At 44.0% G+C, this 24,004-nt stretch overlaps 1 protein-coding gene across 1 annotated transcript in view; it reads left to right on the top strand.

Annotated features, from left to right (window-relative positions):
* Window positions 1-24,004, top strand: part of CIROP (ciliated left-right organizer metallopeptidase) — a 128,777-nt gene that overhangs the window by 25,700 nt on the left and 79,073 nt on the right. The window contains exon 3 of the mRNA XM_069238209.1: window positions 23,689-23,740. Coding sequence (XP_069094310.1) covers window positions 23,689-23,740 — 52 coding nt within the window. The remainder of the gene's footprint in view (window positions 1-23,688; window positions 23,741-24,004) is intronic.

Below are 24,004 nucleotides of genomic sequence, written 5' to 3' on the forward strand. Positions count from 1 at the left end.
GCACTGCATATGACCAGAGACATCAAGGCAGTATCAGACTAATTGAGCAACCTATTGCTAGGGCTCCAATAATTAGTGTGGGTACAGTAAAGTTTTTAAAGGTTTCCTGAACTTGGCATGGTCCTGTCCTGATGCGAGTTCTAAAGCAGATCTCCCTAGGCCAACAGTTACCTAGGGTAGAGTGTTCATGGTGGTCCTTTTAATCAGTTTTTAAGTATGTTCAACATTGGACCATGCTGCTGAACTCAACGTGAAACCTGGCACAGTAAACCTAATTTTCTAAGCTGATTTAAGCATCGAGGCTCTTATGAAAACTTAATGTAACACTTCTTTGAAAGAGTGGCATTGGAATCAAACCCAGCACTTAGAACACCACACTCACAGAATATTCACCAACACTGCAAAAACCACATAGTACACAACCTCCACCAACACAGCTAGGAACTACAGCAGATCACTATTAAGCCCTTTAATTCCAACGCCAGACCCACATTTTGTTGACAAATGCAGTGCCATCAAAAATCAGAAAACACTTAGGTGACACCAAAACTATGACCCATCCTCCCATTAATCCCACCATGCAAATGATGCAGCGCAACCAGATAATGGGACTTCAGCCCACTAACCCTCACTGGCCTCATCAAAACAGATAAACCTCTTATTGAGAATGATGACGTCATCACTTCAGCTTCTGTTTAATGTGGCCAACATCTTGCACATCCAATTATTTTTTTCTGCCCAGTGTAGGGATTGGACAGGCCTCTCTCTGTTAAAGAAATCAAACTTGACCCTGTTGATCTTTCCAATTATCACACTTTCAATCGCAGATGAGTCCTTAACTGAATTATTGCACATGCTGTTGTCGTGCAGCTCTACAGGAACATAGGCAAGCATTGTCAGAGCCAGTGGGTTTCGCCTATGCAAGATCTTTTGGCTTTGTCAATGTTTTCTAAACATGTTGCATAGTAGTACCGGTGTTAGACCTGACAGCCTTACGGTGGTCATCCCCCACCTTTTTGCCTACCTCACGCCTCTTTTCTGACAATGTTTTTGCTGGTTTTAGGACTCTGCACACTTTAACACTGCTAACCAGTGTTAAAGTGCAAATGCTCTCTCCCTTAAACATGGTAACATTGGTTCATCCCCAATTGGCATATTTGATTTCCTTAAATGTCCCTAGTAAAATGCCCTACATGCGCCCAGGGCCTGTAAGACAAATGCTGCCAGTGGGCCTGCAGCACTGATTGTAACTCCCCCCCCTCCTCCCCCCCTCCCCACCAAAGTAGCCCCTTAGCCATCTCTCAGGCCTGGCATTGCAAGGCCTGTGTATGCAGTTTTACTATCACTTTGACTTGACATTTAAAAGTACCTGACAAGCCTTAAACTCCCCTTTTTCCACATATGTCACCCCTAAGGTAGGCTGTAGGTAACCCATAGGGCAGGGTGCTACGTGGGCAAAAGGCAGGACATATACCTATGTGTTTTATATTTCCTGGTAGTGAAAAACTCCTAAATTCGATTCCCACTACTGTGAGGGCTGCTCCTTTCATAGACTAGCATTAGGACTGCCCTCATATACTTTTTGAGTGGTAGATTCTGATCTAAAAGGGGTACCCAGGTCATATTTTGTAAGGCCAGAATGGTAATAGAAAATACTGCTTATTGATGAGGTTGGATTTTTATATTACTATTTTAGAAATGCCACTTTTAGAAAGTGAGCATTTCTCTGCACTTAAAACCATCTGTGTCTTACAGCCTGTCTTCAATCAACGTCTGGTCTGTGCTATTTGACAGCCCCCTGGTGCATTCCATCCAGACAACCACAAACACAGGATACTCAGTCACCCCTGCATTCATCTGCGTGTTGAATCGGTTTTCCTGGGCTGGAAGGGTGGAGGGCCTGAAACTTGCATTTCAAAGGCGAGTGGCCTGCCCTCACACAATGGACTGCCAAACCCCCTACTGGGACCCTGGCAGACAGGACTTGGCTAAAAGAGGAACTTGTGCACTTCTAAACCACCTCTTTGAAGTCTCCCCCACTTCAAAGGCATTTTTGGGTACATATACTGGGCCTCTGACCCCTCTAAACCAGACCCTCCTGGTCCTACACCTGCACCGTGTCAAGAGAAGCTGCCTGGCGGCCCAAAGGACTCATCTGGACTGCTTTGCTGAAAAGGACTGCTGCCCTGCTGGCCTCTCACTGTAATAAGAAGGCCGCTGCCTTCCCCAAAAGTGCTCTCCAAGGGCTTGGATTGATCTTGCCTCCTGTTTTCTGAAGTCTCAGGTCCAAAATGATTTAATCTCTTCAGGAATCTCCTCGTGCATTGAAAATCAATGCACTGCCTGCCGGAAACGACGCGAAGCCTGCATTGCGACCAAGAAATCGCCGCACAGCCAACCAGAACGACGCAGCACTGACTTCTCGATCGGAAATTCAACGCAGAACCTGCCTTACAACAGAAAATTTGATGCATTGCCTACTGGATCAATGCAGTGCCTTCTTCCAGTGCATCAAGGATTTTCCCTGCATCGCCCCTGGGCGTCAAAAGAACCCTGCATCGCAGTTAGGAACCAAGACTGGGTGCCAAAAAATGACGCAAACCTCTTGCTGCATGAAAAGAAACAACCCATCATCTGTGCCGCATCAGAAAATCAGACGTAACACCCTATTTTTCCACGCATCTCCTACTCTGCAGTCTATGTGCATGATATTTTTTAAGCATACCGGGTACTGTGTGTAACAAAGAGACAACTGTTCATTTCTAAGGATTAAGACTCTTTTGAACCTCTTAAAAGTGACATTTCAACTTCTGCTTATAGGATCTTTTTCTTTTTTACCTTTTTTTTAATCAGATAAGTATTATCTATTTTTCTAAACCTGTGTGGTGTATTTTTGTGGTGTTTTCAAAGTGTTACTGTATGATTTATTGCCCAAATACTTTATACACTGCCTTCTAAGTTAAGCCTGACTGCTCAGTGCCAAGCTACCAGAGGGTGGGCACAGGATAATTTGGATTGTGTGCGACTTACCTTGACTAGGATTGTGATCCCTACTCCAACAAAAATGTATACCTCTGCCAACGAGAGACTGCATTTTTAACTACCGGCTACTGTGCAACATGGCTTAAAATAAAGAAAAAAAGCACTATGATGCAGCCAGTATTGACCACGTCATAGTGCTTTGTTTTTCTTAACTTTAAGCCATATTGCACAGCAGCCCACGCTGCTATGAAACAAAACCTTGACAAAGCCAGTTGAATTTGCATAGGTGAACCTGTTGCATACATGCCAATCTTCCTGATTCACGTGGAAGACTACAGATTTCAAGGCTAGTCTACCACCTCCCGATTCCTTCATGCGGAAACCCGATTCGAAGTTTTGTAAAGCTGCCAAAAATAAAATGTTGATGCCTGTCACGTACCCTCCAATCTCCCCTCCAAGAATTGCTTCTGACATCAAAGGTTAACACTTTGTCTCAATTTTTGCACAAACGAGATTAGAGCATGTGACAAGTCTTGACATTTTATTTTTGTCAGTTTTAAATGGTGCAAACAAAAACAGAGTTTACAACTGTTTACAGAGATTGTAACTCTGTTTTTGTTTGTGCTATGTTATTAAACTGCCATAAATGAAATGATGATTGTCTGTCACCATACATAACGACAGATCGGATTCAGGCAGATTGCCTCTGCTTCACTACACCTCAGTGGGGAAAATACATTATACAGACTATTTTTTTTTTTTAAGTCTCCCACTTGCCTGCTTCAAAATGTTGGCATGTATGCTATTGGCTTTATCGATGCTTGTTTGATATCCATGACAACGATTTGCAGAATGTGACACACAACAACGCAGAAAGTCAGAGGCTAATTAACAGTAATTTAAAAGCATCACTCAAGGGGCTCGAGCTGTTGGTGTGCTAGGGAAGTGATCTTATTTTGCTAATGCCATTCACTTCTGCGGCTTCTAAGGCCACTGAACCTACAGCCCTCTGTTACGTTTCCTTTAAGGCTATATGCTCAGCGTTTCTCTGCTGGTTTGAAGGGTTTACAGAGCCTGGAATAAGTGACCATAACGTGCCCCACGGTATCAGTACTCAGCCTTCCCAGTACTATTTTTTTGCATTCTAGAACTAAGAGTTTTTCATGCATTTGAAATAAACAAATCCTTTAAGTACCAGAATGTAGATAGAAGAGTGGAGGGTATGTAAGCCCCACATCTGCCCCGCCGCCCCCTCCCTTCCCCACTTGACATAGTGCACCACGAACCATCGGTGCCAGAATGCCATCCATGTTAGCGTAGATTTGTTGCTTTCGTGTTTTTTCTGCCATTCTGTGACTTTATACATTTGAGGATTTGTGTGAATGTTGTTGAATCTAGACTTTAACCTCCGTAGCAGAAAAGCTATAATCTCGGCTCGCTTGCTACTACACATTGCGTGATCCCAAGCAAATTGCGTAGGCAGAAACAAAGTAAATGCTGATTTGTACGTTATATAAAAAGTGGGTGTAGGAAGTTGGCTCTCTATATACTATTTCAAAGTAAGAAATAGTGTGCACAGAGTCCAAGGGTTCCCCTTAGAGGTAAGATAGTGGAAAAAGTAGATAATTCTAATGCTCTATTTTGTGGTAGTGTGGTCGAGCAGTAGGCTTATCAGAGGGTAGTGTTAAGCATTTGTTGTACACACACAGGCAATAAATGAGGAACACACATTCAAAGACTTACTCCAGGCCAATAGGTTTTTATTTTGAAAAATATATTTTCTTAGTTTATTTTAAGAACCACAGGTTCAAGATTTACATCAAACACTTTAAATGTAAGGTACTTCACTTAGATACTTTAGGAAATTTGAATGAAAACAATATCATGTACAGTCTTTGTAAAAATAGCAATAAGCTATTTTCAACGTGGACACTTAGTGCAAAAATCAACGGTTCCTGGGGGAGGTAAGTAAAGGTTAGATTAGGAGGTAAGTAAAACACAAGTCTCAGTCCTGGGGCATAGGCAGCCCACCGTTGGGGGTTCAAGGCAACCCCAAAGTTACCACACCAGCAGCTCATGGCCGGTCAGGTGCAGAGGTCAAAGAGGTGCCCAAAACACATAGGCGCCTATGGAGAACAGGGGTGCTCCGGTTCCAGTCTGCCAGCAGGTAAGTACCTGCGTCCTCGGGGGGCGGACCAGGGGGGGTTTGTAGAGCACTGGGGGGGGGGACACAAGTAGGCACACAAAACACACCCTCAGCGGCACAATGGCGGCCAGGTGCAGTGTGCAAAGCAGGTGTCGGGTTTTGTATAGGTTTCAATGGAGGGACCCGGGGGTCACTCTAGCGGTGCGGGCAGGCACAGGGGGGGGCTTCTCAGGACAGCCACCACCTGGGCTAGGCAGAGGGTCGCCTAGGGGTCACTCCTACGTCGATGTTTGGTTCCTTCAGGTCCTGGGGGCTGCGGGTGCTGTGATGGTTCCAGGCATCGGGTCCCTTGTTACAGGCAGTCGCGGTCCGGGGGAGCCTCTGGATTCTCTCTGCAGGCGTCGCTGTGGGGACTCAGGGGGGTCGCCTCTGGTTACTCACGGGCTCGCAGTCGCCGGGGAGTCCTCCCTGAGGTGTTGGTTTTCTGCAAGGCAAGCCGGGGGCGTCGGGTGCAGAGTGTAGTGTGTCACGCTTCAGTCGGGAAACGTGCAGTCTTTGAAAGTTGCTTCTTTGTTGCAAAGAAGTAGCTGGTTTTGAACAGGGCCGTTGTTCACAGGAGTTTCTTGGTCCTGTAGTCCAGGGCAGTCCTCTGAGGCTTCAGAGGACGCTGGTCCCTGTCGGATGCGTCGCTAGAGCAGGTTTTCAAAGTTAGAGACAGGCCGGTAAGGCTGGGGCCAAATCAGTTGTCGTCTTCCTCCTTCTCTGCAGGCTTGTAGGTCAGCAGTCCTTCTTTCTTCAGGTTGCAGGAATCTGATTTCATGGGATCTGGGGAGCCCCTAAATACTGAATTTAGGGGTGTGTTTAGGTCTGGGAGGGCAGTAGCCAAAGGCTACTGTCCTTGAGGGTGGATACACCCTCTTTGTGCCTCCTCCCTGTGGGGAGGGGAGTACATCCCTAATCCTATTGGGGGAATCCTCCAAACTCAAGATGGAGGATTTCTCAAGGCAGGGGTCACCTCAGCTCAGGACACCTTAGGGGCTGTCCTGACTGGTGGGTGATTCCTCCTTGTTTTTCTCATTATCTCCTCCAGCCTTGCCGCCAAAAGTGGGGGCAGTGGCCGGAGGGGCAGGCATCTCCACTAGCTGGGATGCCCTGGGGTGCTGTAACAAAAGGGGTGAGCCTTTGTGGCTCACTGCCAGGTGTTACAGTTCCTGCAGTGGGAGGTGAGAAGCACCTCCACCCAGTACAGGCTTTGTTCCTGGCCACAGAGTGACAAAGGCACTCTCCCCATGTGGCCAGCAACATGTCTGGTGTGTGGCAGGCTGGCAGGAACTGGTCAACCTACACTAGAAGTCGGGTAGGTATTCAGGGGGCATCTCTAAGATGCCCTCTGGGTGTATTTTACAATAAATTGCACACTGGCATCAGTGTGCATTTATTGTGCTGAGAAGTTTGATACCAAACTTCCCAGTTTTCAGTGTAGCCATTATGGAACTGTGGAGTTCGTGTTTGACAAACTCCCAGACCATATACTCTTATGGCTACCCTGCACTTACAATGTCTAAGGTTTTGCTTAGACACTGTAGGGGCCTAGTGCTCATGCACATATGCCCTCACCTGTGGTATAGTGCACCCTGCCTTAGGGCTGTAAGGCCTGCTAGAGGGGTGACTTACCTATGCCACAGGCAGTGTGAGGTTGGCATGGCACTGTGAGGGGAGTGCCATGTCGACTTAGTCATTTTCTCCCCACCAGCACACACAAGCTGTGAAGCAGTGTGCATGTGCTGAGTGAGGGGTCCCTAGGGTGTCATAAGACATGCTGCAGCCCTTAGAGACCTTCTCTGGCATCAGGGCCCTTGGTACCAGGGGTACCAGTTACAAAGGATTTACCTGGGTGCCAGGGTTGTGCCAATTGTGGAGACAAAGGTACAGTTTAGGGAAAGAACACTGGTGCTGGGGCGTGGTTAGCAGGGTCCCAGCACATTTTCAAATCATAACTGAGCATCAGCAAAGACAAAATGTTAGGGGGTAACCATGCCAAGGAGGCATTTCCTCACAGTGGACATGTAATGTGCTGCAGAACTTCATCATGTCACTACAAAATAAACTATGCCTATTATGATGGAAAGTTGCTCTGTTTTTTTACTTATTTTGAGAATTTCCTGATTTCTATGATCGAAAGCTGGCAAGATTGTCTGCGCTGTCCACAGGACTGGAGAGATTCCGATGGGACACTGGAGGATTAGAAGTAGAGAAGAGAGGGGGCGTGGAGATACGCAGATAAGGCTAATCAGGGGGGAGAGAAGAGGCACTCTTTGGGTACAGGAGAGGCGCAAGAGAAATGTACGAGACGTGCAAGAGCATTGCATGGGGTGAAAAGGATGTGCAGTGCATGTTCTAGAGTGGCAGAGCAATGAGACAAGCGAGAACAGGAAGGGTTCAAGAAAGATACAGGAGGGGGTGTAGAAATAGTACGAGAGGGTGCAAAAGAGATATATATATATAGTAGCCCGGTGTGGGTCGGGGGCAGGTTATGCCAAGGAGGCGCACAGGACGGGCAAATGAGATAATTTAGAGTGGTACAGAAGGATAGGCGATGCATGGGAGAGTGGTACAAAGTACACAGTCACCAAAGAAAAAGTAGTATTTTGTTCAGGCTCCATCAAAGGGGCAGAGAAGGTCAAACTACACCGATGAAGACAAGATGACCAGTGAAAAGTAACAAAAACAAGCATTTGCAATGCAGTGGGTCTCGCGTTTGCTTATTAGAGCTGTTAGCATTATAAATTCCTGACTGGACTTTTCTTGCCACATAATTTGAAAATTAAAAGTAAAACAGTTGACATAAGCAAGCCGATTCAAAGCGCCACGGCCGCCATATGCATGAAGGAGAGACACGAAAGGAAAACATATCTGCAAACGTGTAATTATCCAAATAACAAAACCACCCCAAGGCGGGTCAAATATAAAGCATTTACCAATGTCATCAAAGGATTTTTGAAAGGCAAGCCCACAAACGAGTACAAGTGATTGCCGTGAGGTGGGCGTGGTTAAAAGCCCACATAGCTACCAACACGTTGGAAAAGCAGTGCATGCGTGCTGTTATGCTCAACCTAAAGAATTAGTGACTTCAAAGCCAACCATTGGTAAGAAATGGGCAGGGTGTTAGCCTTTTTTTTTTTTTTCTTTTTAGGTCGAGTGTAAGCGTATGACCTCTTGTAGACTTTTATGAATACTTCTTCTATGGACTTACAGCTGTTTCATTTGTTAGTTTCAGTGTCATTTAAAAATCCTTGCTTGCTAGTGGTAAATCATGCCTCCTTGTCCCTCCTTCTGTGTGGGAGCAGGGACCAACTGCTGTATAATTACGTTTTGTCCTGTTTATCTGGTCTGCAGGGGACTTTTTTTTTTTTTTTAATACTTTATTTCCTGCTCCTCTCCAGGGAAGCTTCCCTTTTCATTTCCAGAGCATTCATCCTCTGAGCTTAGCTGTAAACAAGGCTATAAATCAGGCTGTTATCTTGATCACATTCGGTCTTTGTGGGCTCTCTGCACCCTTACTCAGCTGCCTGGCTCTCGCCCTTCCTTTTCTTGTTTTTTCTTTGCCAAGTGTGCCTGCCTGTGTATTGAGAACAAGGACGAGGGATCGCTTCTAATTGCTTGTAGCCTAGGCACCCAGCTCTACCAGGGCTCCGCAGTCCTTCAAGACAGTGCCCACTTCTGCTCCATACTGGGATCCCACTTGCAGCTCTATCAGTGCACCTCAGTTCACACACTCCAAGCCCTCAGCCGTGCCAGGAACCTCACACACCTGTCTGCCAGAGCACCTCAGTTCTTGCAGTCAGTACACTCTTCTGCTCCAGTCCTGGGACCTCCGGTGCAGCTCCATCAGTGCACCACGGTTCACACACTCCAAGCCCTCAGCCGTGCCACTGCCAGGAACCCCACACATGCTGTCTGCCAGAGCACCTCAGTTCTTGCAGTCAGTACACACTGCTGCTCCAGTACTGGGACCTCGGGCGCAATTCCATCAGTGCACTGCAGTTCACACACTCCAAGCCCTCAGCCATGCCAGGAACCCCACACACGCTGTCTGCCAGAGCACCTCGGTTCTTGCTGTCAGTACACTCTGCTGTTCCAGTACTGGGACCTCAGGTGCAGCTCCATCAGTGCACCGCAGTTCACACACTCCAAGCCCTCAGCCGTGCCAGTGCCAGTAACCCCACATATGCTGTCTGCCAGAGCACCTCAGTTCTTGTGGTCAGTACACTCTGCTGCTCCACTACTGAGAGCTCTGGCACAGCGCCATCAGTGCACCGCAGTACACACACTCCAAGCCCTCAGCCGTGACAGTGACACCACAGTTCACTCATTCGAAGCCCTCAGCAGTGCCACACTGTCTGCCAGAGCTTCTCCGTTCTCGCAGTCAGTACACTCTGCTGCTCCAGTACTGGGACCTTGGGTGCAGCTCCATCAGTGCACCGCAGTTCACAAACTCCAAGCCCTCAGCCGTGCCAGTATAAGGAACCCGACACATGCTGTCTGCCAGAGGACCTGAGTTCTCGCAGTCAGTACACTCTACTGTTCCAGTACTGGGACCTCGGGTGCAGCTCCATCAGTGCACCGCATTTCACACACTCCAAGCCCTCAGTTGTGCCAGTGCCAGGAACCCCACACACTCTGTCTCCCAGAGCACCTCAGTTCTTACAGTAAGTACACACTGCTGTTCAAGTAATAGGACCTCGGGCTCAGGTCCATCAGAGCATCTCAGTTCTACCCCAGCAAGGTCACTTCCTTTCCTATACTGGGACCCCACTCACATACAGTTCCATCACAGCAGCTCAATTCTAATATTCAGTCCCACTGCCAAGCCAATACTGGACCCAAAAGAGCAAAACACAGCTCAGCCAGTGCACCTTAAGTCTAACATCCAACGCCACTGTTGATGGGAACCACCACAGCTCCGCCAGTATCCATCAATTCTAACATTCAGTGCACATTTCTTCTCAGTACTCAGGCTCACACATGCCCTTCAGGACTCCTCACTTCTGTGGTTCAGAGGCAATGCCACTCCTATACTGGGCCCCACTCACAGCTTCACCAGGGGATCTCAAGGCTAACACTCGGCAACACTGGCAAGCCAATGCTAGGTTCCACAAATAGCTCCATTAACGTACCACACGTCTGACCTTGTATGCCTGTTACTATTCCAGTACTGCAGCCCACATACAACTGTCAGTTCACCTCAACCCTAACCTTCAGCATTCAAATACCAGGAATCACACAACGCTCCGTTTCTATTCCAGCACTGGGCCGGGACATAGCTCCGTTTGTACCCCCAATCCTGATCTGAAGTGCCCCAGTATTGCTGTATTGAGGTGCTAATGCACCTACTGCTGTTTTGAAGTGCCCCCTGTTGTACCACACTCTGACTTCTGTTTGAGGACGTGGGGGAGTCAACTAAATCTATTCTTAGCTGCCATCTTTATTTGGGAGGGTCTGTTTCACCTTACTCACTCCGTTCTTTCCTTTTCTCTGTTTACTCTAAATGTTTTCTTTCTCTCCCACGTTTCTCTTTCCAGCTGTTAAGATCCACACATTAACAGTTTCGCTCTTTCTTTCAACTGTTTATTTCTACTCCTCTCCCTTTTTTTTTTTATTTCCTGCTTACTCTTGCTACCTTTTTTTTCAAACTCACAAAACATGGTTATTTCTTTCCTTGTTTCGTTCCTCTCATTCTTTCTTCAACAGGCGTTCATTTTTTTACTTTTTTTCTGTTCCCTTCATTCTTTCTTTGTCTATTTATTATTATGCTCTTTCCTTTCACTCGGTATGCCTCTTTTCCCTTTTTTTTTTTTTTTTTTTTAAGATCTTTCTTCCTTCCTTTCTCTGGTGTTTTTCTTATCTTTATCTGTCAATTGATGTTTTAGTATAAATCCCTCTTTTTCCAGTCTGTATGTGGAAGCCACAAGTTTCTTGTCGGGCCTGAAGTGTCAAGTGGCTTTCCCATTCTGCATCTGTGGGAAATGTGTCAGTACATACATGCCCTGGTTTTTTCGCTGCTTGTTTCTCTCACCATCTCTTTTTTCTCTAATGTTCATTTTTTCTTTCTTTTCACACTTCTTCCGTTATTTTTTCCTCTTTATCTTTCGTTCGTTAGCTTTGTTCCTTTTGCCTTGTCTCTCAGGTTTGCTCTATTTCTTCTCTTAGTTGTGATTTTCATTTTCTCATTCTTTCTTTCCCTTCTTTCTGTTATTTCTTTGTGACCTCTTCGCTTTCTTCCTTTTGTCTGTTGTATTCCTTTTATTTCTCTTTTTCTGCCCCCTCTGCTTTCTCTCCTGAGGCCTAGTTATCAATGGAGCAACAGGTGCAGTGGCACTGGGGCCCAGAGACCTATGGACCTCACTCAACTCTAATTACTGCTATATTTTCCTACTGAAATTGCAGTCAACCATTTTCCTTTCTTACTTCAGGGCCCATGACACCGTTACTAGGCCACTTGTCTGCTCCATCTTTACTCCAGACTCCCTCTTTCCTTTCACCCTCCAATGCGTCCCAAATTATATATTTGATACGATGTTTTGAGAATTACACTCTAATGCCAAAAGTTTATTTCTGGTAAAGGTTTACATGATAATTGTATATGTTTTAAGATAGAGGAAGAAGTTCAGTGGAAGTTCTTTAGTTAAATGCTGGGCCACTGGAAATATATGGCAGGAAAAGACAACATTATGAGTCAGGGTTGACCAATTTATGTGGCAAGAAAAGTCCAGTTATGAATTCACAATGCCAATGGCTCTAACTCAAGAAAATATGAGACCTATTGTATTGTAAAGGCTTGTTTATTTTTGGTTCCCAAGAGGTTTCACATTGACAGGGCATGAGCTCAGTGGCAGCTGACATGTAGGCAGAATGGGGGGAGCGGGCAACTGTGGTGTTGGTGCGTGCGTGCGTGCATGCATGCAAGTTGAATGGTGTGTGTAAATAAAAAAATAAAAAACACCTACCTTGCTGGCTGCATGACGTCTGATGTCCTCCTCGCTGTGGTCTCCTCAGGCTCCAGCAAATTCCCTTAAGCAATCTGTGTCAGGTTTGGAGGGAGCGGCCTCTGTCAGCACTCTTAGAAGCAATGGAGGCCTGTGCTTTCTTTAACCCAGCTGTCTTAAGACAGCTAGGTTAGAGAAGTTTAAAATGTGCATGTCTGACTGGCCATCGCAAGACATCTGGCCAAAAAATGTGCACAGCTCACTGCTGCCAGTCAGCAGCAGTGGCTCCGCCCCATCCCGAAACTTGATTCAGGGTGTGAGGATGGAAAATAAAATGGTAATAAATTAACTTTATTACCATTTAATTTTGCATCCATGGGGGGTGGGCATTTTAGGCAGTGGGGTGACACTCCTCTGCCCTGTAGGAGAAACAGCTGCATGAGCTATCAAGGGAAAATATAAAATTATACTTTCACATGCTTACCAGTCCAGCTGTAGGACCTGATGCCTCATGGAAGCAGCAACATCGACATTGCTTAGTAAGTAAGATTTGAGGTGGGAATCTCGAATGTCCTCACTAAAAAGCAGTGAGAGGCAGGGCCAATGAGTGTGATGACCAAGGATTGGATGGACTTTTTCCCACGAGGAGCAGGTTCAGTACTGATTTGCATTAGGTGGGCCTGTGGGGCTAATTTAGAGTTTGGCAGACAGGTACTCCATTGCAATGGAGTACCCTGTCCGCCATATTCAAGATTCATCCACCTCACTTGGAGTTGGGTAAACTACAAGTTTTACACTGATGGAGTAAAATTTTCTCCATCTGTGTAAAACTTCCTCTGACTTCCTGATAAGTAGGTGCCTTTGGAGGTAAGCCATCTGACTGTCTGTCCTATTTAGAGTGCACTGTCAGATGGCATTTTTTTTGTATGGTCCGTCACCTCCATGTACATCATGGTATATCCTGGCTTCAAGAAACAGTAAAAAAAAGAAATATTACCTCTAAACCATTTGCGAAACCTTCATTGGTGAGGGGGATCATTAGGTTTTTTTTTATTATTCAACAATAAACTCCTGCTTTTCAAATAATAAAAAACCGCGGAAAATGTTGACAGCCAACTGTCATGTTTGACAAAGCTGTCTAGCAACCTTTTCCTACACTGTCAGGAACTGCCATGAATAGAGATAGCCTCAAAACTCTCTAAATTTGGCGGGCAGAATAAAGACGGTATTTACTTGATTACCAGAGGTATTGATGATATTTATTTACCTAGGTTATAGATGATGAAATATGCAGTACTAATGAAGGCCTTCCATGTTACATTCACCAACTTGTTATATTGAACATAAATCACAGGCTATAATTTACTAATATTGACAGTAGCTTTCTTTCTCGAACAATATATTAGAGTGTAAGTCAGATTTACTATATCAACCATAATTAGTTTTCATCTTAGAAGAAATATTAAGTTTTTCTTTATGATTGAGCAAAGGAAATATATATATATATATATATATATATATATATATACAGGGAGTGCAGAATTATTAGGCAAGTTGTATTTTTGAGGATTAATTTTATTATTGAACAACAACCATGTTCTCAATGAACCCAAAAAACTCATTAATATCAAAGCTGAATATTTTTGGAAGTAGTTTTTAGTTTTAGCTATGTTAGGGGGATATCTGTGTGTGCAGGTGACTATTACTGTGCATAATTATTAGGCAACTTAACAAAAAAAAATATATACCCATTTCAATTATTTATTATTACCAGTGAAACCAATATAACATCTCAACATTCACAAATATACATTTCTGACATTCAAAAACAAAACAAAAACAAATCAGTGACCAATATAGCCACCTTTCTTTCCAAGGACACTCAAAAGCCTGCCATCCATGGATTCTGTCAGTGTTTTGATCTGTTCACCATCAACATTGCGTGCAGCAGCAACCACAGCCTCCCAGACACTGTTCAGAGAGGTGTACTGTTTTCCCTCCTTGTAAATCTCACATTTGATGATGGACCACAGGTTCTCAATGGGGTTCAGATCAGGTGAACAAGGAGGCCATGTCATTAGATTTCCTTCTTTTATACCCTTTCTTGCCAGCCACGCTGTGGAGTACTTGGACGCGTGTGATGGAGCATTGTCCTGCATGAAAATCATGTTTTTCTTGAAGGATGCAGACTTCTTCCTGTACCACTGCTTGAAGAAGGTGTCTTCCAGGAACTGGCAGTAGGACTGGGAGTTGAGCTTGACTCCATCCTCAACCCGAAAAGGCCCCACAAGCTCATCTTTGATGATACCAGCCCAAACCAGTACTCCACCTCCACCTCCACCTTGCTGGCGTCTGAGTCGGACTGGAGCTCTCTTCCCTTTACCAATCCAGCCACGGGCCCATCCATCTGGCCCATCAAGACTCACTCTCATTTCATCAGTCCATAAAACCTTAGAAAAATCAGTCTTGAGATATTTCTTGGCCCAGTCTTGACGTTTCAGCTTGTGTGTCTTGTTCAGTGGTGGTCGTCTTTCAGCCTTTCTTACCTTGGCCATGTCTCTGAGTATTGCACACCTTGTGCTTTTGGGCACTCCAGTGATGTTGCAGCTCTGAAATATGGCCAAACTGGTGGCAAGTGGCATCGTGGCAGCTGCACGCTTGACTTTTCTCAGTTCATGGGCAGTTATTTTGCGCCTTGGTTTTTCCACACGCTTCTTGCGACCCTGTCGACTATTTTGAATGAAACGCTTGATTGTTCGATGATCACGCTTCAGAAGCTTTGCAATTTTAAGAGTGCTGCATCCCTCTGCAAGATATCTCACTATTTTTTACTTTTCTGAGCCTGTCAAGTCCTTCTTTTGACCCATTTTGCCAAAGGAAAGGAAGTTGCCTAATAATTATGCACACCTAATATAGGGTGTTGATGTCATTAGACCACACCCCTTCTCATTACAGAGATGCACATCACCTAATATGCTTAATTGGTAGTAGGCTTTCGAGCCTATACAGCTTGGAGTAAGACAACATGCATAAAGAGGATGATGTAGTCAAAATACTCATTTGCCTAATAATTCTGCACTCCCTGTGTATATATATATATATATATATATATATATATATATATATATATATATAAAACTTTCCTCCAAATGCCCCATGACAATAGAAGATATACCCATGTGGATGTCCGAGAGAGTAAATATCAAAGAAAATCACGAATGTGGTTGAAGCTGCCTCTTGACAACTGAACGGATTGGTGATTTGGGGATCAACATAGTATAATTTTGGTTGGATTTGTAGGCGTGCGTTCGCCACATTTGTTTTTGATTTATAAATCTATTCTTCATAGTGGTTCATAGATGCAACCGAATAGGGTTTGCTCTAACAGAACCCAGGTATCCTCGTGTTTAGGTAATAAAATATATGAATCTCCAAAAAACATTAGAGAGAATATACCCAAGTAGTGAGCTTCTGAGACCTCTTACTTTTCTTGCATTTTGAGAGTTTTTGACTTTGGAGAGACAACTGTAAAAAATTATGGAAGAAAGGGCAGCTAAAAGAATACAATGTGCTGAACTCACTTTTAGTAGACCAAATGGATCAAACATGGCGACAATGCCTCGAGGAGAAGTGCCATCATCAAAGCAAAATATTAAACAACTTTATACACGGTTGGAACGACTGATGAAAAAAGAGATTTCAAAACGTTGGGAAATCAATACTTTAGAAAAATATATACAAATGGAAAGAGTACCAAGGGGGTTATGAATTTTTACGCTTCCAAATCACCCAGATACTAGTCCTGAGATGCTAGAAGAATGGGGTGCAAACAGCATGCAATGTTCGAAGCATATGATGGAAATTATCATCAAATATGCAACAGAGGATATTTCTAATTTAAGAGATAATATTAAAGAACTGGAGTTGAGATTACAGGCATTTGATCAGGATGATGAACAAGAAAAGCTAAAAAAAAACACTTAATACGACTCTGGATAAGTATGAAAACCAGATAGAAGAGCGAAGGAGGAACAAATTCTTGAGAGATGAAAGAGATTATACAACAGGTCGCATTTTGACTTTCGCTAAAAGGTTTGATATTTTGAAGCAACAGGTACATATGGGTACAATTTACCTAGAGGAAGTGGAAGGTACGGAAAATAGTGGATCTGAGACTGACCAGAGTGAAGGAGAAGGCCCAAGCACGAGTGTAAAAAAAAGACCACTTTTTTAGACGAAATGAAATTGGTGTATCTGGATCAGAAAACACCAAAGACCAGAGGGAGAGGCAGAGGCCGAGGAGGAGTCAAAACAAAAGCAACAAAAGACATCGAAAAACGAGAAGGAGTACAAGAAAGTGGAAAAGATTATACGCTACACAGTATGAGGAAATGAAGGAGGGAAAAGAAGAAAATTTGATTGTAAATTTGTCAAGTTACCAATTAACGAACATTGAGAAAAGTGTGCTACAGAAAGGTCTAAGTTTCTGCCCAGAAGAACATTATGATTTTGTACAAACAAGGATTGATGTATACAAATTTGTGCGTAAATTAAAATTGGCCAAATATTTCACGAAAATGAATAATACCAACTTAACAGGACAAATGGAAGAGAATGATGAACGGAATGTGACAATGGAACCAATAGAAGAGAGTTGGAAATCAAATATGATAATTGAGCAAAAATCTGATTTGAAAACGGCCTATGACCTATTGCACAATTTGGAGGATATTACGATGTTGGAAACACAGGCACTTTCTATATTGGGAATTGATTATGAACAACAGGAGAATACTAATTTGAAACCCGGATCCAAATTTTGTCCAGTTCTAGCACCGGGAAATAAAATTGACATTTTTCATGATTTGGTTGTGATGGATTTAGAAAAAATACAATATGATGGTAACAAAAAAGCACAAGAAAATTTAACAAAAGAACAACGAGAGGCTTTAAAAGTTTTGATGGCAAATCAAGACATAGTGATAAAACCGGCGGATAAAGGAGGAAATATTGTGATTTGGGATAAAAATGACTATTTAGAGGAGGCCTATAAACCACTTCGGAAAGAAAACAACTATCGAAAATTGACAAACAATCCTATGAACACTTTAGTCTTAGAATTGAATAAAAGGTTGGAAACGTGGTGTGCAGAGGGTCTGATCAGTAGAAATAAACTAAACTTTATGAGGAATGATAATCCAATGTTGCATACTTTGTATCTCCTACCTAAAATCCACAAGACTTTGAACAAACCTCCAAGGAGACCGATTATCTCTAGTTGTGGTTCATTATATGAGAAACTATCTGAATATGTAGATTATTTCCTGGCCCCAATGGTAACGGACCTCAACTCATATATCAAAGATTCAGGTGATTTCATAAGATGTTTGGAAGGTATAACATGGCAGGAGAATTATATATTACTCCAATTTACATACAAAATGAGTAAGGTCTCTATAGAATTTCTGGATGTTGGGGTATATATAAAAGAAAACAAACTTCAAACAACTTTGTATCGAAAACCAACAGCTACAAACAGTATCCTACATGGATCAAGTTTCCATCCTAGGTCATTCCTTAAGAGTATTCCATATGGGGAGTTTATTAGGATAAAAAGAAATTGTTCAAACAACTTTGTATCGAAAACCAACAGCCACAAACAGTATCCTACATGGATCAAGTTTCCATCCTAGGTCATTCCTTAAGAGTATTCCATATGGGGACTTTATTAGGATAAAAAGAAATTGTTCCAATGTAGAGGATATGGAGTTGAAGCATCAGGAAATGGAAGCGAGGTTCTTATCTAGAGGATATAAGATCAGAGATGTAAAACAAGGAAAACAAAAAGTAAGACAGAAATCTAGAAAGGACATCTTGGTACAAGTGGGTAATCAGAAGAGAAAAGAACAAGATAATAAGATACGCTTGATCCTGGATTATAGCAAGGAAAACACACACATTTTGAATGTTCTGAAGAGGCATTGGCATTTGATCAAGAAAAATAGAGGTACTGGTCAGAGAGTAGATGAACGTCCTAATATAACGTACAGAAAAGCACATAGTTGAAAGACAAGCTAGTAAAAAGTCATTTTGAATCACCATTGTCATCCAATTGGCTGCTAACCTCACAAAAGGGTTTCGGTAACAACAGAAAGCAAATAGAAGATCCCTATGGCAGAGTTTTTACAATTGATGAAAGAATCACATGTAACACTACATTTGTAGTATATGTGATAGAATGTCTCTGTGGCATAAGGTATGTGGGCAGTACTATTTGTCCTTTTTGACAACCACCAGCTTCTTCAGAAATCTATGAAAACATGATCATATGATACATGTGCTACAGTCAATATATTGGCTTCTCCTACCTGTCTAGATCACCTTTACAATCTGCTGTATAATCTTGAAGATAGATATATCACCCTACCTGGTAGGCAGAATTAAGGCCTGCGATAGCTAGTGCAACATATAAAGCTGTGACATTACCACACGTAGGACTAAGAAATACATAAAAGTGGAAGGTACACCACCTCCTGAAGCGCATCCATTATCTGGCACAACACATCTTACTGGCTCCATAATTTCTGCCCTTCAGAAAAGTAAGTAAAAGTAAGAAAGTCTTCAAGACACATCTCAACCTAAGACAAATCACCTTCTTCACTCCTAACAACAGAGACAACATTGAGGTACCCACTAACTTATAATCCCAAAATAGTGTGTACCTCTTACCACCACTGTGCAGTGCCCCCCTCCTTAATTACCAAGGTTCTCTCTTTGGAAATGCCTTATATAGGAGGGAATGGTTGCTGATGTGACAAGGGCCAGTATGGTTGCATTAGGAGAGCTGGAGTAGTTGGCTAATGAGCTGTAAAGTATGTGGGCCAAGGATTGCAGTGAGGTTTAGAGTGGTTGTGTCATGCTTGCTGTGATGGTTGTGTGTGGAAGGTTGAGGTTGTTAAGTGATGAAGGTTGAAATGGTCAGATTGGATCTTCAGCACAAGCTTGAGTGTGATGTTACAAAAGCTGCCATGGTTGTGTTACACATTTTGGGCTACCTGATAGTTTGATTGCTTACCAGTAATATTCATCACTCCTACTCCAAGTCTTCCTTGTCACATTCCTAACTACTAGAATGAGCTTCCATCCAAGAGACAGGCAAATCTGTTGTTCCTAGAGACAGGCAAGTCTGTAGTTCCTATACCGCTTAAACAAAACTCCTGGAATTATAAGACGACAAACTCTGGGTATATATGTCCCTTGACTATTTAAAGCATAATAGGTCACATCTCTTCTTAACAATAAATCCCTCTACCTCAATGACCAGGAGCTGAATTTAATAGGCCCCTTGTGGCAACATAGAAGGCGTGGGAGCAAAGGTATTTTTTAGAGCAAGATGCACAAAATATAGAATTGGCGTCTTGCAGAGCCAATGTGGAGAAGATGTCCATTAGATGCACTAGCAGTTTTGCATTTAGTGGAGACACTACCTTCAAAGTTACATTCTCCAGAAAATGATCAACGTCCTTCAAGTCCAAAATGGGATCATACCTGCCCTGAAGGGTTTGGTACCACAATTGAATGGAATACAGGCCTGCCCATCTCAACACAGGAGGTATTAAGGGCATTTCATTCTTCTTCAGAAGAGAAGACACTCTTGCCAGGAGTGCTTCGATCTTCAAACCCAGAGTTTGAAGAGGGATACTGTGAAGTCAGAGTCCAAAGGAACTCGAGCTCATGACCTCAAATACCTACCCAAACATACTGAAATAATCTACTGAGCCAACTGTTCTTGATCAGGGATTACTAGACGTTGGACAATGGAGTGATGTTTGCTACACCAGTCCAGGAACAGTCTTGGCATAGTCCGGCTGAAGGAACCTGCAGAACAGAAGATGCAGTAAAGAAGGTGCACAAGTGGTGATCTGTCGACCATAGACCCACCCACACACCACATCGCAATTCTTGCTGTTACTGAATCTGATGCTGGGAATGAGGGAAAAAAGAAAGATCTGAGCCTGGAAGGATGGTTCTGTAGGGCTGAGCAGATTTTTATCTACTTCTAACTCTGTTTGTATATGGTACTTTTATAGCACAAACCTAGGCAAAAGACAGCGTAGTGTTGTAAATGGTCAAAGGCAAGCTTAAAGTCAGTGAGTAATAGGAGAGGAAGTGGAGTTTTGCACACTTAATGCACTGTGATGTAATGTTCTTTAAAGAGTTGAGCCTTCAACTCCATCCTAGATATGAGCAGCTGTAGACAGCAGGAGGTCCATAGGAGCAAAAGATTTAGTCCAGGCCATCAGCAGGCTCAGGGGCAGAAAACCCCAATCGATCTTTAATGTGCATCAACATACTGAGCTATGGGGCTTGAGTTCTCCCACTTCTTCATTGTAAGCAATGTCTGAATATGGACGCTTTGCATAAGCCTGATTATCTGATGCCACAGCCATGTTGGCGGCCTGCAGTAGTAGATCGGTGACAAATGGGTCAAATGTCCTTCAGAGCAGGAGGGTAGCTTGGTCAGTAAGTTTGGGGGGGAGGGGGTAGAATGTGAGCTTCACCAACAATCTCGCTGGCATATAGTGTCAAAACACATAAGCAGGGGTGTAGCTTCGGGGGGGGGGGGGCGTTTGGGGTGTTACACCCACCTAATAAAATGTATTTTCTGATCAATAGTTGGGTACAGGTGCTTTCAGTAGTGTTTATAAAATGTCAGTAGGATTGCAGGAGGAATTCGTGAATACACACAGACAAAAATGCGCACGCACTCTCACTCTCTGCGTTGAAAGTCCTCAAAATATTAGTTATTTTACCAAATATTGCCTTTTCTCTATTGGTACTCCTACCAATCCGCACTTCTCCCCCTTTCCACTGCCCCTTTGGCCCCTCTCATGCACCCTGCTTGTTGGATAATGTATTTAAACATTATGTGCCAATCTGATTGTCAGAAAATCTGAAGGTCACACCCCAATCTTTCTAACCAAGCTACGTCTCTGATTATACAAACAGGGCACGTGAGAGGGGCTTAAGGAGCAGTGGAAAGGGAGACGAATACGGATCGGTAGGGGTTCTACGTGAGAGAAAACAGTATTTTGTGAAATAACCAATATTTTCGAAGACGTTGAAAGCAGAGAGGAAGAAAGTGTGTGTGCGCGTTTGTCTGTAAATAAAAATCCTTGTGAAACCTGACAGCCACCGCACCATACCCGACTCAAAGGACCTCTACCAAACTATTTTCTAGAAAATGTATTTTAGTGGGGTGTAAGACCCATCCTCGTCCCCTCCTCTCCGAAGCTACGCCCCTGGTTCTGAGCCCTCTCTTACGTGATGCTGCTTTGGGAACCACTTGCTTTCCTCTGTCCTAGTTGCTCAATCTAAAACCTTGCAGCAGCAGAATTATGTTTACATTACTGTGATCTCGACTGACAGACCCGTCGCCCCTGCGAGACTTCAGGCCTTAAGAGACCACGGTTCGCAGCGGCGCATCCCCTGGACGCGCTCAGCTGGAGCGCGCTTTCGCGAGTGCTGCGGATGTGCTAGATGGCGCTGGGAGCACCAGCCTTGCTCAGGCTCCCCAAGGGCCACCACCCCCCGTTACCCGCCCCACACGGCAGCAGACAAAGGGAAATGACAACGAGTCTGCTTAACTGGAGGGCTGTTAGTGTGAACCTTCAAAAATGAAAAACACACCGTGCCACTGTAAAAAAAAAAGGGGCATCCGAGGACTACTTTCCGGTACTCGTGAAAGTGTCCGCTAAACCCGTAGTGGCAAAGCATTCTCTGGAGAGAAACCGACAACACACAGGCCCTGGTCATGGCAGTAGTGGGATTTATGGGAAATAGGATGTTTGGCATATAATGGTCAAAGTAGAAAAGGAACACAAGTAACTAAAGGATTTAGTTAAGAATTCTTGGCATTTGTGTAACGTTTATAAGGGCTATAGACTTCTCCGTCTTTAGGCTGAGTCCTATCAAGCATGCCTGCGAGGTAATGGCAGTAGCAGTTGTGCGTGGTTCCTGCGTGGGTGGCTGATGCTATGGTGGCTGTGCTGATTGTCTCACTAGTGCTGGGGGGATTGCAATAGTGCCTCAGATGGGAAACATACAAGGGCGGAGGAGATGTACAAGGGCTGGTGTGCTTGTGTTTTAAAGGCTGAAGTGGTTGTGTAGAAGGGCTGTGTTAGTGCCGATAGTGTGGTGATTTTTGGGTGCAGCCAGTATCCCATTGGGCCTTTTTTTTTTTCACATACACCTTTCAAGGAGGTCCCTATGTGAAGTCTGGTGTTGGTGAGGTCGACTTGAGGCGTCTTTTTGTAGCTCTGGAAACACCAAGGGGCAGAGATATATTTTTTAGCATTAACTGTGGGCGCTTGCCCAAGTAGTACCCAAGGGACACCCCTTGATGCAAAGTGCTATTTGTGCTGAGAAAAGGGCACCATCACTGCTCAAAATACCTTTTGCACTAGAATGTAAATATTCTTACAGAACATTGTGTCAGCTTGTACAACTTTGCATTACTTTGCCCCAACACATGGTCTTTGTAAACCTTGGGCAAAGTTTTATTATGTAACTTTCACGTGAAGCACAAGTTGCACTGTGAGCGGTTACACAGTAATATACATATAACTTACCCAGGGTAGTATACCTCAATACAGAAACATAGAGTAAAGCAAGATCAATGCAGCAAGTTGAGAATCATACACATATTAAACCTTTTTGCCTTTTGGAAGTGGAATGCCTCTCCTTTAGCAGTATTAAAAGATTACATTCTTGAGAGACACGTCTTGCTATCTTTGTGTGCCAATAACTGTTCCTGTGGTATCTGATAGGGCATCCAACTACCCTTGTATATAATTCCAAACCAGACATTCCTTGGTTCAACTTAGCCTTCAGTCTGTACTCGCTGCATGGAAAGAAATCTTACTTGCACTGTTTTTACCTAGAATCAATCATAGGTTAACCAATATTGGTCTGACTTGCCACTTCTCAACTCCTCAGTCGAGTTTCAGTGTCTGTATAAACACAGTGAATCCCGGAGATGGCACTGATGCCAAGCTCCGATCTTCAGGATGGGAAGAGAGACACAGTGGTTACAGGGAACATTGGGGGTTATTCTAACTTTGGAGGAGGTGTTAATCCGTCCCAAAAGTGACGGAAAAGTGACGGATTTACCACCAGCCGTATTACGAGTCCATTATATCCTATGGAACTCGTAATACGGCTGGTGGTATATCCGTCACTTTACCGTCACTTTTGGGACGGATTAACACTCCTCCAAAGTTAGAATAACCCCCATTGTGTTTAAAGAAGGAAATCCAGACCAGTAGTGAGGAGTGGGACCACTGACCACAGTCCGCAGACAATTCACACATCCCAGGGAAGGGTCCTCGTGGCCTGGCTGTGGCAGAGTTCCTCACAACCCGTCCCTCATCTCATGATGGGCCTTCTAACAGGAACCTGACCTCCTTCCTGTTCAGCCCACTGGTGGGCTCCCTCGCAGCTTCACAACCACTGTCACCTTATTTGGAAACTACATGTGCCTGATGTGTTTTTTTTACCTTCTCCGATCCACAGGTGCAGTTTTGCAGACCAGTCTTACCTCATTGAAAGCTGCCTGGAGGTTACGGTGAGCACATCTCGTGGGATAATATGAAGGGGATGTAACAGAGTCTCTGCTTAACAATGTCCTCATCTGTACCCTTGACCCTGTGAGCAGCGCTTGGTTTAATACATTTGTTACTTTTTTGCTAGTCTATATGGCACAGTTGTAGGAGCATTCCTGGATCCTCGAGCCACACTGCTACTCTGGTGCAGCACTGATCCCCTCACTACTGCAGTCCACATTCAATAAGCAGTCACAGCCTGTGGAGTTGTAATTGCCCCAGCAGTC

This window comes from Pleurodeles waltl, chromosome 6, assembly GCF_031143425.1.
Source record: "Pleurodeles waltl isolate 20211129_DDA chromosome 6, aPleWal1.hap1.20221129, whole genome shotgun sequence".
Classification (NCBI taxonomy): Eukaryota; Metazoa; Chordata; class Amphibia; order Caudata; family Salamandridae; genus Pleurodeles; species Pleurodeles waltl.